At 47.3% G+C, this 15,263-nt stretch overlaps 1 protein-coding gene across 5 annotated transcripts in view; it reads right to left on the bottom strand.

The window, feature by feature from the left end:
- Window positions 1-4,593: 4,593 nt before the first annotated feature.
- Window positions 4,594-15,263, bottom strand: part of dpy19l3 (dpy-19 like C-mannosyltransferase 3) — a 107,406-nt gene continuing 96,736 nt past the window's right edge. For all 5 annotated transcript variants that reach the window (XM_054732673.2, XM_015953864.3, XM_015953863.3 and 2 more), the window contains 2 exons: window positions 9,485-9,643; window positions 4,594-5,570 (listed from right to left, as the gene is read on the bottom strand). In XM_054732673.2, coding sequence (XP_054588648.1) covers window positions 5,367-5,570; window positions 9,485-9,643 — 363 coding nt within the window. In that variant the 3' untranslated portion in view covers window positions 4,594-5,366. The remainder of the gene's footprint in view (window positions 5,571-9,484; window positions 9,644-15,263) is intronic.

Here is a 15,263-nt window from a genome sequence, read left to right as displayed (position 1 = left end):
TTTTGGGAGTCTTATTTCCTGATATCTGGACATCTCTCCTCTGATTGGCTAACAGCAACACAACTCTACCACTGTTGGCTTTGCCACGTTGAAGTTTTACCTCCACAAATAACACATTGCTAATGCTAACAGTTAGCTTCTACTAGCCGAGACATTCTCTGCCGTTTCCTGGACGTTAAACCAACAGCAGCCTTCCCCGTCGTGAGCCAAGATGGGTGAGTCCATGAATGTGAAGTGACAGTGTGATGTAGATCTGTCCGGCTTTTCTAATCCAAAAGTTTCACCGTCTGTTTTCAATGTGAAGCTAATGCAGCAGATTGGTGTAGGAGACTATTGTCATGTGCAGCCTGCATGAAACAGTGATTACAATCAGAAATAATCATTAAAAACTGTTTTTTTCCATTGTTGCACACTTCTCATTCAAAACCAGCCCGAGCAGTAAAACAGCCATCCATTATTTATTCTTGTGGGATAAATCATTTAATCACCACTACACAGCTCAACTCTGCCTCCTGCTGACATGAAATTGCATCTAAAGCCTCTTTAAAAGGTGAAGGCAGGACTTTTGTAGCCGTTAGATAATCAGAAATATCCAGTAAACATGTTTTTAAAACCATACGGACAGAGCTGTGATAGATGACTAGCTGTGTAGGGATGAAAATAAAGGTCTGGACGATCGTGCAGCGTGAAGCTATGGGTTCCAGGATTCACTGGATGCTCTTATTTTGGCGAGCTGCACAGCAGCACTTCAGGTGTTTCACTTGAGAATTAAATTCAGGGCTTTCCTACAGTATGAATAATCATGTTTGGTTTAAAATCAAGTCAAAACAATGACTTTCACTCATATCCGTGTTTAACTTTTCTAATGCTTCTTCGTCAGGTTGCCATGGGAACACGTGAGAGAGAGCATTAGGCTACAGCCATGTAGCAATTGTATCAGATGTTGGGGTTACCATCGGTGCCCGGGGTCCTGACCGAGCGAGCATCTGTGACAGAAGGGACCGGCAGCACACGGCGGCCCGCTGAGAGGCTCAAGCGGGCAACAGGAACAGATTCGTGACTGGAGGGGTTCTCATAATGATGGATAAGGAAACACAACAGTTATGAGAGGGAAAGTAGTACTTTTATTAAACAAAACTTCTACTGAACACAGATGTTTCATAGTACATGCATGTCTGCACTGATGGTGCGATTGGCACGAGGACGGCCAGCGTAAACATGAAGGTGTCAACACTGTAGGAGTTTGGAGATGGAAACGAGCAAAGGCACCAAACCGCAACCATCTTCTGACATCAACACGTTCTGATGCTGTTCTGGGTAACGGCTCCTACGGAGGTCCTGATCCACGTCACCCAGACGCTGGTGGTGGGTGTTAGAAACACCAACATGTGTCTGCTGGTGCAAAAACCCTCAAACAACAACTCATCAGGATGTTTCGGGCTTCAGCATCAGATGATACAGATATTAGAAAGTTTCAGGCTCATGTTTTTAGACTGAGTCTCAACTAAAGAGCTTCTGGATGTCCCCTACCTGATTTCACATGAGTCTGAGGTGGACTCTGCTGTCCACCTGGAAGGGCGTGAATTTACTCCCATGCAAATGTAAAAGGTGTTCATCTGCATGCTGAAGCTAGGAGAGATCTATTAAATCAGAATCCTAAATACTGGGATAGTTATTTCAAGAGTTTTCCAGCTAGATGTAGACCTAAACAGGATTTTACAGATGTCAATAACACATTTGGTCTTCTAAAGTCCAGCGTCAACAATATTCTCTCAAACGCTGTCACAAAGCTTCAGAAGAGCTTCTCACTGGGATTGGGGGGGTGGGGGTTCAAATCCCACTCAGGTCATACTAAAGACATTAACAGCAGGACTTAACGCCTCCCTGCTCGAGGGGTTGGATGTGGGTTAAACCACCAACTGGTTCCCGAGTGCAGCCACTGCTGCAGCTCATGGCTCCCCTCCATGGGGATGGGTCGGATACAGAGATGTAATTTCACCCGTGCGTGATGACATCTGAGAGGTTCTGCAGCGTCTTTGTAAAGCAGCTGGCATGTATCGGAGAACATGATGACTGGTTGTGTTCATTAGAGAACCCCGGAGACCGGCAGACACCCCTGAAGGAACCGCTAATCCGTGTGTATGGAAACGACCAGCGCTGAGAATAATATCACGTTAGGACACTCCTATTAGGCAGACATAATGGAATCACTTTTCTCTCAAATAAAGCGATCCAACATCTCTCTAATTAAACATCCCATTAGTAGGCAGGACAGCAGGAGTGAGCGCTGCAGCTCGCCGCTGATCCCATTGGTATGCATGAGAACCGAGCCGCGGCGTTAACCAGCAAGTGTGGAAGCCACCGGAGACACGGTCCTTGTTAACATCAGCACAGATGCTGCAGGACAGCATGGCTGCCTCGTCCAGCTCAGGAAGGGTTTCGGGCTGTTGAGAAGCCATGTTTGGATGTTTTTCTCCTCTTTGCCTTTTCAAACCACAAAGCCTCTGTTTGATATGCGAGTGTTGCCCACCTCTCTCCTGAATTATTCTGGATTGCGGAGGGGAATCAGAGCAGTTGTCAGCCGGCTGCAATTTCCTCTGCCCTTACATTATTCATGCATGTTCGTACGCGAGAGTTAGACGAGTGAAAAGGTTGATGAGAGTCACGAAGACAACAGACGAACACCAAGGCAATCACAACTAAAGAGTCACCAATATCACCGGGAGCCTCGGCGTCACAACAACCAAGCATTTAGACCAGATGAAGGAAAGCCACAATGGTCGCCTGGTAACAGAGAGCCTGTGGTGAAACGTGAACCCACTCTGGGTTTCCTCAGCAGGCCATCAAGCAGCACGGGAACGCCGTTGTCTCCCAACCCCGGGGTCGTGTTGACTGCTGGGCACATCAGGCTTTCTGTTGGTCCCAGGGGCTCTCCACAGATGGAAGATCATTGTTATCTAAACTTAGTCTGAGTTTTTACGGCCACCTGGAACCGGTCTGGCTTTAGCGAAGGGCTGCTGAACTACGAGACCTGAACAGAGTCCAGGCCGAAGAGCGGCGTGAGCTGGCTAGAGTCCGCCAGAAAAACACACAGAATACAAATAAATGAGCACATAGTCAAGACACTTTGGTCTAAATAGCAGAAACTAACACATTTACTCAAAATGAGCAACTTATTAGTTGCTGTGGATAAGTAAAACTGTCTGTTTTGTGTCTAAAACTGGACCAGAGTTGACCCAGAGCTGCACTGGAGTGTCAGCATAGCAGAACGGCTGTAAACCACACATGATGGGAACAGGTCCCACGGGCAGCTGGGTGAACAGCAGCAACATGAGTCTCGTGGGTTTTCAGCCATCTTGAATCACAAGTCTTCCTGTTATTGTGAAACTGGAATGATGCTGAATTTGTCCCGGTTCCAGGTCCGACATCACACCTCTGATTCGCACACACACACACACATACATAGACTTATAAAATTCAGGTTGAAAATTCAACAGTCCTGCTCACTTTGGACTCAAATGTCCAAAATGAATCGAAGCACAACTAGTGTGGTTTAGCCAGCTAGCATGAGAGCTGGTGGTTAACTTGGAGCTCTGATTATAAACGGAAGTCTGAGCAGGACCTTTGTTCACCAGCTAGCTTCGGTCTGTGGTCTTTGAGGTCATCATGAAGCTTTTAGACTGCAGCTTTCACATCAGCATGAATCAGACGGACTCTGACCACCGAGATGAATAAACCAGCCAGAGGGTTCAGGGCAGAGGGTCGATGAGATTCACGCGTCTGAATGCTGTCTGCGTTTGTATAACTGACTGATGCTTCAAGTATCTTCTACTTAATTGTACTTTTATTTATTACTATTTATCAGTTTTGTAGATTTTGTGTTTTACCGTTTTATTCTATTATTTTAATTATATTTCACTTCTAATCCAACTTGTAATTTAGATAAAGGACAGATTAAGTTTTGTTTTCTGTTGTTCCTGTTTATTTAAAGGCTGAAGCTGCTGCTGAAGCTGCTGCCGAAGCTGCTGCTGCCGAAGCTGCTGCTGAAGGCCTGAAGCTGCTACTGAAGCTGCTGCTGAAGGCCTGAAGCTGCTGCCGAAGCTGCTGCTGAAGGCCTGAAGCTGCTGCTGAAGCTGCTGCCGAAGCTGCTGCTGAAGGCCTGAAGCTGCTACTGAAGCTGCTGCTGAAGGCCTGAAGCTGCTGCCGAAGGCCTGAAGCTGCTACTGAAGCTGCTGCTGAAGGCCTGAAGCTGCTACTGAAGGTGCTGCTGAAGGCCTGAAGCTGCTGCCGAAGCTGCTGCTGAAGGCCTGAAGCTGCTACTGAAGCTGCTGCTGAAGGCCTGAAGCTGCTACTGAAGGTGCTGCTGAAGGCCTGAAGCTGCTGCCGAAGCTGCTGCTGAAGGCCTGAAGCTGCTGCCGAAGCTGCTGCTGAAGGCCTGAAGCTGCTACTGAAGCTGCTGCTGAAGGCCTGAAGCTGCTGCCGAAGCTGCTGCTGAAGGCCTGAAGCTGCTGCTGAAGCTGCTGCCGAAGCTGCTGCTGAAGGCCTGAAGCTGCTGCTGAAGCTGCTGCCGAAGCTGCTGCTGAAGGCCTGAAGCTGCTACTGAAGCTGCTGCTGAAGGCCTGAAGTTGCTGCCGAAGCTGCTGCTGAAGGCCTGAAGCTGCTGCCGAAGCTGCTTCTGAAGCTGCTGCTGAAGGCCTGAAGCTGCTGCTGAAGGCCTGAAGCTGCTGCTGAAGGCCTGAACAACCTGGTCCATAAAGGTAAATAATGACTGGTTTGCCTCTCGGTGCACCTTGGAAGGAGGTGAAGTTTGACCAGAAATGGCTGCATGAGTGATTATAAACGAAGAGCGATCCTCAGCCAGATCCATCTCCACTCACAACCTTCATGCTGCTGAGGAGCTGCAGGAATCCACACCATGCTATCAGCTGAGCTCAGTGGAGGTTTGATCTCTCCAGCTAAAATCCAACCGGTCAGACTCCCAACCAGCCTGGAACGACTCGTGGAAAATGATATAAAATAACTACGATGCTGTGAGACTCATGCCAGTGCTTCACATATAAATCTGGGATGTTATAAACTCTCCACCGTGACTTTAGTTTTCTAGATTATCTAGATTAATGTAGCCCGTTACTGAGGAACTAGATTAAACCCTAACACCATCTGAGGTTAAATCATGACTGGAGAGCATGTGACCTTCAGAAACTCATCGTGTTGAGGAAGCAGATCTTTCCTGCTTCAGACAGCAGCGGTCCAGGTCCGGCTCAGATCACAATCCTACCCGGATCCCAGCAGGAGGTGGAGCCGAGCGGAGACGGAGGATTCAGTCTGGTCTAGTCCTCCTCCGGTCTCTGCTGGTTCTGGTCCTGTTACTGAGGCGGATGGGGCTCTGAGGAGGTCTTGGTGCTTTTCTTACGTTTCTTTTTGAGCCGGTAAACATAGAATGTTTTGTTCTGGAAGGCTCTGGTGAACAGTGCTGTGTAAGCCGCTGCGTCGGTCTTTATGGCCTCACAAAATCTCTGGTGGGCGGCAGGGACGAGGTCTGGGTCGTTGTCTCCGGGTCCGTCCATGACCTGATGGAAAACCAGAGGACATGTTTAGTAACTAAAGCAGAGAGAAGGTCAGCAGGTCTGTTTCTGACCCAACAGCTTCACCGCTGAAGGACACCGCCACAGCGACTTCGACTCCGTAAACAACAGATCTAAGACCATGGGTGGAGCCTCTCTCCAGCGGTCAATGGGCAATCAGGCGGGGTACACCCTGGACAGACAGCCAGTGCATCGTAGGCCAACACAGAGACACACAGGACAAACAACCAAGCACACACACACACACACACACCCAAGGACAATTTAGACAGACCAATCAACCTAACAGTCGTGTTTTTGGACTGTGGGAGGAAGCCGAAGTACCCGGAGAGAACCCACGCATGCACAGGGAGAACATGCAAACTCCATGCAGAAAGATCCCAGGCTGGGAATCGAACCCAGGACCTTCTCGCTGCAAGGCAACAGCTCTAACCACTGCGCCACTGTGCAGCCCCACACGACAAGATATGGAGTCTTATTTGCTGATATTTGGATCAGTGGCGGTCCGTCCATACGGGGCGCTAGGGCGCCTCCCCAACAGCCTCACAGGAAGAGAAAGAAGAAGATAGGAATCACAAAATATAAAATAAAACATGAAAATTAAACTAAACGAGTGTACAATCTGCATTTAAGTGTAGTTTAAAAATGTTCTCTCTAACTTTTACCACGACTGAATGGTCTTGTGACGTATTTCCTGTTCTTCTGAGGCGCAGCCATCTCTACCGTAGACCTACGCTATAACTGGTGCATGGGCGCTGGACCCCCCTCTAGTGGGAGAGTCGCTGGGCGCAGACGTTTGTGACCAAAACTAGGCAGAAGATGGACAGTGAGGATGGAGTACTTTAGGAGATGGAGAGTGAAGGTCAGGTGGCTGGGTCGCTCTGACTTTGTCGGGACTAGAAACGATTACTTCTGTTTTAGAATCAGATGAAGAAAGTTTTCGGTCAGCCATTCATCATGAAAACGATCGAGCAGAGGTTTGGTGGAGTCAGAGGGTTTAAGCTAAAAGAAGATTTGGCAGTCATCTGCATATAAGTGGTATGAAACAGCATGCTCTGTGAGAATGGCTCCTAAAGCCAGAATATAGAGGAAACCGCTAATGGGCTGAGGATGCAACCTTGAGGGACCCCGCAGGAAAGGGAGACTGGAATAAGTAGTCATCCAGCATGACCCTGAGGGTCCTGTTAGAAAAGTAAGAGCAAAAAACAGTCAAGGGCCAAACCTAAAATAACACAAGCCTGGCGGAGTTCTGCTATGTGGTGTCATTGCTAATGGTTAGCATCTACTAATCGAGGCATGCTCTACTGTTTCCTGGAAGCTAAACCAACAACAGCCTTTATGTCATGAGTCAAGATGGGTGAGTCTGGAGATAGGTGTAGGAGACTATTGTCATGTTTAGCCTGCACGAACAACTCAGAGCGATCGATTATTTTCAAAAACCAAGACAAAGAAGTTTTCTCTGTGAACTTGGTCTTTAAACCCAAACACCTGAGACTGGTCACGTGCACTGTGGTCAGTATCAAACTCGCTGGACCGGGACGCAAACTGCTTTTACTCCTTTCCTCCAGACAGACATCTGGAACGCTGCTGCGCGGCTCATCACAATAAGATCCTCAAGCATCGACTCAAACACACACAGTACCGTAGGGTATGATCTGTTTGTACAGGTGCTGGCCAGTAAATTAGAATATCATCAAAAGGTTGAAAATATTTCAGTAATTCCATTCAAAACGTGAAACTTGTACATTATATTCATGCAATGCACACAGACCAATGTATTTCCGATGTTTATTACGTTTAATTTTGATATTTATAGGTGACAACCAATGAAAACATCAAATCTGGTATCTCAGAAAATTAGAATATTCTAAAGGCCAATGAAAAAATGTTTGTTTCTCTAATGTTGGCCAACTGAAAAGAATGAACATGAAAAGAATGTGCATGTATAGCACTCAATACTTAGTCGGGGCTCCTTTTGCCTCAATAACTGCAGTAATGCGGCGTGGCATGGACTCGATCAGTCTGTGGCACTGCTCAGGTGTTATGAGATCCCAGGTTGCTCTGATAGTCGTCTTCAGCTCCTCTGCATTGTTGGGTCTAGCGTATTGCATCCTCCGCTTCACAATACCCCATAGATTTTCTATGGGGTTAAGGTCAGGCGAGTTTGCTGGCCAATCAAGGACAGGGATACCATGGTCCTTGAACCAGGTGCTGGTGGTTTTGGCACTGTGTGCAGGTGCCAAGTCCTGTTGAAAGGTGAAGTCTGCATCCCCATAAAGTTGGTCAGCAGCAGGAAGCATGAAGTGCTCTAAAACTTCCTGGTAGACGGCTGCATTGACCCTGGACCTCAGGAAACAGAGTGGGCCAACACCGGCAGATGACATGGCACCCCACACCATCACTGACGGTGGAAACTTTACACTGGACCTCATGCAACGTGGATTCTGTGCTTCTCCGCTCTTCCTCCAGACTCTGGGTCCTTGATTTCCAAAGGAAATGCAGAACTTGCTTTCATCAGAAAACATAACTTTGGACCACTCAGCATCAGTCCAGTCCTTTTTGTCCTTGGCCCAGGCGAGACGCTTCTTGCGCTGTTTCATGTTCAAGAGTGGCTTGACACACGGAATGCAACACCTGAATCCCATGTCTTTCATGAGTCTCCTCGTGGTGGTTCTTGAAGCGCTGACTCCAGCTGCAGTCCACTCTTTGTGGATCTCCCCCACATTTTTGAATGGGTTTGTCGTCACAATTCTCTGCAGGGTGCGGTTATCCCTAGAGCTTGTACACTTTTTTCTACCACATTTTTTCCGTCCCTTCGCCTGTCTGTTAATGTGCTTGGACACAGAGCTCTGCGAACAGCCAGCTTCTTTAGCAATCACCTTTTGTGTCTTGCCCTCCTTGTGCAAGGTGTCAATGATTGTCTTTTGGACAGCTGTTAAGTCAGAAGTCTTCCCCATGATTGTGGTGCCTTCAAAACAAGACTGAGGGACCTTTTAAAGGCCTTTGCAGGTGTTTTGAGTAAATCAGCTGATTAGAGTGGCAGCAGGTGTCTTCTATATTCAGCCTTTTCAGAATATTCTAATTTTTTGAGATACCAAATTTGGAGTTTTCATTAGTTGTCACTTATGAATATCAAATTTAAATGTAATGAACATTGGAAATACATTGGTCTGTGTGCATTGCATGAATATAATGTACAAGTTTCACGTTTTGAATGGAATTACTGAAATATTTTCAACCTTTTGATGATATTCTAATTTACTGGCCAGCACCTGTATATCCAGAATGATGGGGTGTCATTCTGCAGCTAAAGCATGGTTGAATGATGCAAAGTGGCCTTATTACATTGTTTTGTGATCATTTAGAGCTACAAAGTAAATCTGTGCACCTGGACCACAAAACCATCATCCATATTTCCACAGAAACTCTGGATAATCCCTGGCTTAACTCAGTGATTAAAATACAAAACAAGGAGAAACAAAACTGTAGCATCGAGCACGAAGAAAGAGAAACAGAAGAGGTGGACAAGCAGTAAAAGTGTGAAATTAAGGCCAGAAAGAGAAGAAGAAAGGAGCAGACAGGAGACGCACTCCCAGCATTACTTCAATAAAGCTGTCCACATGTCAGACGCTGTGTGACATTTACGGCGCCACAAACACACTCCGACTCTCTTCTCCACTGTTTCATGTGTCTTACAGCCAGTCTGAAGCTCGTCTCACCTCTAGTAATCCAAAGAGCTGTCGAGGCACAACCAACATGGCGAGGGGGGGGGCACAGATAAGAAGTGAGACTATTGATCTCTCTGCGGAGGCTGAGAGCCTCCACCGAGCACCAGACGTTGACAGAAGGGAGGACACACACACACACCACATGAGTCACGTTGAATAAATGCCACCCACATGTCCGTTAGCCAGGTCGAGCAGGTCCCGCAGTCTGCAGCCTCTCCGGTGCCTCCGTTCATAACAGATGCTGTTCTCCAGAACCACGTAGTCCGCCCCCACCGCCCTCAGGATGTCATAAACGTCCTCCGGGGACCGACGGGCGTACACCTGATAGACCTGCGCACACACACACACACACACACACACACACAGTTATTTTGACAGAAAACACCAAAAGCGCTGATGGGAGAAAACGTCTCCTGAGACGTAATTATTCTCAGATTAAAGATGGAGTCGTGTGTAATCTGTTTACCAAAGATTAAAATGTGAGCGGAAACAAAACAAAAACAAAAACCCAGGGAGAAGGATAACAAGTGTTAGAACAAATCTTTAGGTTTTCTTTTTAGTGATGGAAGAATTCAGGTTTTAACCATCAGAGTGATGATCCACAGTGATCGGCTGGTACCACTCAGACACGTTCCATACTAAACCAGAACCTCTGCTTCTCTGCAGGTGGTTTACATTTATTACCCTGCCTCTGATTCCAGGTGAGTCATTTGGTTGTAACGGTGTCAGAGATCCTCATGGGACGCCTTCGGCGATTTCCTTCTGAGTTACGACTAATCTGCACAAGTGAATCACAAGTCCCACCCAGCAACTCAGCCTGCCCATTTCCAAGTACATGGTCAAAGGCAGGTTTGGTTTCTGAACTGGCCCAGGAAGTAGCACCCTGTAAATGGTTACATGGCCTGAGCAGCAGTAGCGGAGGTGGTTTCCAGGGTAACAAGCCCAGTCCTCCCCACTGGTTCTCTGATCTAGGTCCCAGTGACTTCTCTCCCTCTCTCAACCCTTCAGTGGAGACGGAGACTAGAGATCTCCTGACCAGCACCAGACTGTGAGGAGTCCATCATCCTGGAGGCTCTGCAGCTGTTACGTTAGGAATTACCGTAAATCCTCTAATACAGGCCAGTATTCAATTAAAGGCCAGGTCTCCAATTTTGGCCGGTGTCGGAGTCAGCGGAGGTGAATAATGGCCGGTCTCTTATTGTGGCCGGATGGAATGTGGTAACAAGCAAGTACGGGGGGCGGTTGTGTTATTGTCTCACTTTTGATTTGCCAGTGATAGACCGCGAGGGTAACTTTAACTGTGCGGAGACGAAGAGGAGGCGAAAATTTGATATCAAGTTCAAAGAGAACGTGCTGATTATGCTGCAGAACACTCTGGGGAGCAGTAGCAGGGGTTGTATGAACTAGTCAACTTCACTATAGTGCAGGGGTCGGCAACCTGTTCCCATCAAAGAGCCATTATTACCCATTTCCCACAGTAAAGAAAACACTGCAGCAGCCGCGGCGTTGTGGGCGGGGCCTACCCTCAGACAGCAGAGAGCTGCTTTAACCAATCACAACAGGTGACAGCGGCCAGCACCGGTCGCTCGTGTACGTCAAAGTTATCTTTCATAAGAAGATAATCAATAAAACGATTTATATAAAATGGATCCAGAAGTTGTAGCCCGTCTCTGCCGACAATATTTTGATATTTTTCACCCTGTTGGTGGTTTTACTGAGCAGGTGCCACTTTAGTCATACGTTTCTTTTTAAAACATGTTTAGACTGTTCAGAATACAAATCCAGGCTCTGTCACGTTTGATTGTTGTAATTAAACTTTGTAGGTGGGGAAGGTCAGAAAAGGATCCGATCATTTTGTTTTTCCCTCGTTTACAGCGACGGAGATAACGGCGCGGTGCGCCTGGCTCTGTTGTTAATCAAGTTTAATTTTATCTCTTTGCAACATTTTTCACAAGAAAACAGAACAGTTAAAAGCAGGGCTTGTGTTGTGTTGACCGGATAGTTCCCGTATTTGACCGTTTATTTTGACGGAGAAAGAATAGAAAGAATTACCCCGACGCATGCAGACGAACTGACATTTTATTCTACGCACATCGCAGATGTAACTAAATCACTCAAGAAAAGATTCCCATCTGAACATCTGAGCTGGACACTGCTCAGCGCAGCTCACTGTCAGCGCGTACATAAGGTGCACAGCGAGCTGAAGTTGTGGAGAGGGGCTTGGAGCGCGTCGCAGAACCAGAGCGCATGCAGGAAGATTCCTCCGACTGAAGCGAGACTTGTCACTTAGAAAATGTTCCCTGATGATGAAACTTTGGCTGAATAGCGCTTCTTCCTGTCTCCAATGTGGCGACGCATTCAAGAGCTGAGGAGAATCCCAGAATCTCGCATCTTCAACTCAGGAAGCACCGATATGATTACGCACAAGCGTGACCGGTCAACCCGGTCTCACAGTAAGACCGGGTTGGGCCTGTTCAGGTTTACGCAGACAATCTTTACATTTAGAATTGGCATACAGATGTAAAATTAATGCAGTAAAATATAAAGCATTTTATTTAAATATCCATTCATTATTTTACAAGCACAGAGAGCTGCATCAGATGGATGGAAGAGTAACAATCAGGTGTCGCCACCTCAAAAACTAATTTAACACGCGATCGTTCATGTCGGCTCATTTCCTTTGATGTTTTATGTCTTTTATTTGTGCCTGATGCGTTTCGCTGTGGAGCGGGGCACATCACCTTGTCATCCGGTGACGCACCGATCACTGATGCGGCTGGCAAGCAGCGAGCACTCCGCTGTTTTTGCGGTCGGTAGATCTTTTAGAACTGCAGTTCAAAGGTAACTCATGAGGTGAATATATATGAACCCAGGTAGCAGTTTCTCTTTAGGATTGAGAGGAGATGCAGGAAGATAATAAACAGGCAGGACAGAAAAATAGTCAAATAAAAACAAGTTAGTTTTTGTACCTGGTGGTTGCAACAAACAGACACCATTGAAGGTAATCAGAAGTGAGGAACAGAAAATGAAATAATTATTTTAATGTTTAGAGCAGCAGGAACTCTGAGAGGCTGCAGGTGCATCAGTGAGTTTGTGGCCGCTGCGCAGGGGGAGGGGGGAGAGGGCTGAAGCAGGAACTACCGTTGTTAAAAGAAATGTGTTTAACTTTGAAAATGTGGGCGCAATTTTAATTGTCAAAAACTCCAGCGAACCATTAGTTCATTTTGCTCAAATAGAAATAAAGGCCCGCCTCTAATACTGGCCCTCCTTCCAATAAAGGCCTGGAGCTTGATGAGCTTGAGTCAAATACAGGCCCGGGCCTGTATTAGAGGATTTATGGTATGTCAGAAATGGTGCCAAGAACCGGTTACTGAAGTCAGATAGCATTACTCTGTTAAGGTTATCGGACAGTGTGTATTCCGGAGGCGTGGCTTGGGGGAAGCCTGAACAATGAAGGTTGGACCTTTGAGTTGTGTGTTTTAAGACTGCAGCTTGAACAGATATGTCCAGGATCATCTACTCTACCTCCAAGTATGCAGATCCTAGCCTCCCCCACATTCAGCAACGGGTCTGGTAATGAGAGCAGAGCAGTTTTCTCAGCTCTCCGTTAAATCTCAGAGGCACTCACACTTTATGTCTTTTGCTGGAGCTTGATGGCCTCTACCAACAAACAGAGCTGGTCTATAGAGAAGGAAAACCGATAACGCCATAACGCTGCTCAGCGAGCTCCTCGTAAAGCCGGGCGTACACTGTGCGACTTTTTCACTCGTAGCACTCAGCTTCAGCTCAAACTGTACGACTTCCTCCCAGGGCAGATCTCACGAGTCATGTGCTCACACTGTACGACCCAGTTCTTGGATGCGACCTGACTGCTCACACTGTAGGTCTGGTAGCAACACGTCGGACCTAAAGATATGCTAAAAATAGCAGTTTTTACGCAACATGTCAGACTTTTTTGTCTTGTTTTGCCTGTTGTCCTTCGGGAGTGCTGCAGGAGGACACACAGGGATTTATGGGGGTTGGATGAGGAAAACGAAATAAAGAAAGTAAATCTGTGTTTGTGATCAGTTTAATTTGACATGAACACGACAAACACGCTTTCTTGACAATATTTATGAGTAAAAAAAACGTGTAGAAATAAAAACGAACAACGCTATTAGGGAAATAGCGAGCGAGCGGCGTTGATGCAGGATTGCGCATGCGCCGTGAGCGGTTCTGATACTTTTTGGGTCGCAGCTGCTCGCAGCGCCGCTTCAACAGTGCGATACCCTCACGAGGGACGAGCAAAATATCAAACACTCCAGAAGTCCGTGCGAGCTCACGATTGCTGATCGGTAACTGGTCACGTGGTGTTAATCGCCTCTCGTAACCCCCTGTACACTACACGACCGCTCTGCGCAAAACTCGCCCCGATCTCGTGGATTCTCGCACGACTGGAAAATCGGCTCAAAAAAGTGAAAAAGTCGCAAAGTGTACGCCCGGCTTTACAGATCTAGTGTTCCCTTTTCCCAATCAAACTGAAACAAGCAGCCCGAGGAGGGAGGCCACAGAGCAGCGCGAGCCCTCACACAGAATGCTGCCACTGCAGAATCTCCACACCGAGAGGTGCCGTCCTGCAACTCTGCAGGCCTGGCATGGTTTCACTGCAGCTCTGACGACGACCACCTCGCTCTCCAGTCCAAACAGAAAGCCTTCATCAGGCTGAGTGAGGCTGGAGGCCACTTTCAGGCATGGCATAGAAAATATGCAGCACCATCTACAACCTGGGAAGTTCACAGACATGGCGGGCAGAATCTGATGTAGACTTAGGGGAGTTAGAGGCTTCGGTGTAAAGATGTCCACCTTCAGGACAGAGCTGGTCAGATACCAGCAGGACACCTTTCCCCTAAGTGATGAAGAGTTAGATGTGGAAAAATACAGGAAGTGCTCAGAACCAAAAGCAGTCCAGCCAGTAAAGAGCACACGGAGATGATGTAACCGGGTCTGAGGCGGCATCAGAACCACAAACAAGTTCTAGAGCAGGGGCCACCAACTCCGGTCCTCGAGGGCTACCATCCTGCACGTTAGCCGTTTCTCTGCTCCTGCACACCTGACTGAAATGAATGCGTAATTATCAGGCCTGTGCAAAGTTAAACATGCTAAGGAGAGGACTGAATGACTCCATTCAGGTATGGAAGAGCAGGAAACACAGAAAACTAGCTGGACGGTAGCCCTCGAGGACCGGATCACCCGAACCCTAAAACGATTCAAGTTCTCACATTTCAGCGTTGACAGCTGACTGACCCGGCCACATACGTCTTATGAAAGTAAGACACTACAGTGTTCTTTTATAATTGTCATAAGCACAGCAACATGGTGCAAACAGCTCAAATCAGCTGTCAGCACGGCGGTGGAGGGATGATTATATGGGCTTGTTCTGCAGGTTCAGCAGCTGGAGACACCAGTCACTTGTGAGTTCTGTCATAAAACAGGAACGATGGAACAGGAACCGATGTGCAGCAGCGGTCCAGTCAGCAGCCAGACCGCGGTGGGACCACCTTAACGGAGCCGAGCAGAAACAGCGATCTGCAAACCTGAACCAACCAAAGCAACGCTGCTAATTTCTGCTAAAGGAAGTTTTTACAGATTTAGCTTAACAGACACTAAATCTCGATTCTGCCTCAGTTCATGTTAAAATATGAGCAGAATGTTAAATGTGCTGCGTTGGCAAGACTGTAAGATGTTCTCGTTCATTAGGAAACGCAAAACCGAACATATTCTCCTCAAATGAGTTCTCAGCATCTCTAAAGCAAATATTTACTCTGTGCACATATGCAGCTTGTCTCTCCTCACACACACACACACACACACACACACCTGTTGCAGTGCCGTGGATCATTAAGGAACTCCATGCCAGGCTCTGGCCTTGCCAGCGGCTCAGCGTGGCCTCACTCCCCACCAGGACACAAAG

Source organism: Nothobranchius furzeri, chromosome 9 (genome assembly GCF_043380555.1).
Source record: "Nothobranchius furzeri strain GRZ-AD chromosome 9, NfurGRZ-RIMD1, whole genome shotgun sequence".
Taxonomy (NCBI): Eukaryota; Metazoa; Chordata; class Actinopteri; order Cyprinodontiformes; family Nothobranchiidae; genus Nothobranchius; species Nothobranchius furzeri.
Note: the sequence above shows the minus strand (reverse complement) of the source record. Positions and strands in the feature narration are given on the sequence as shown.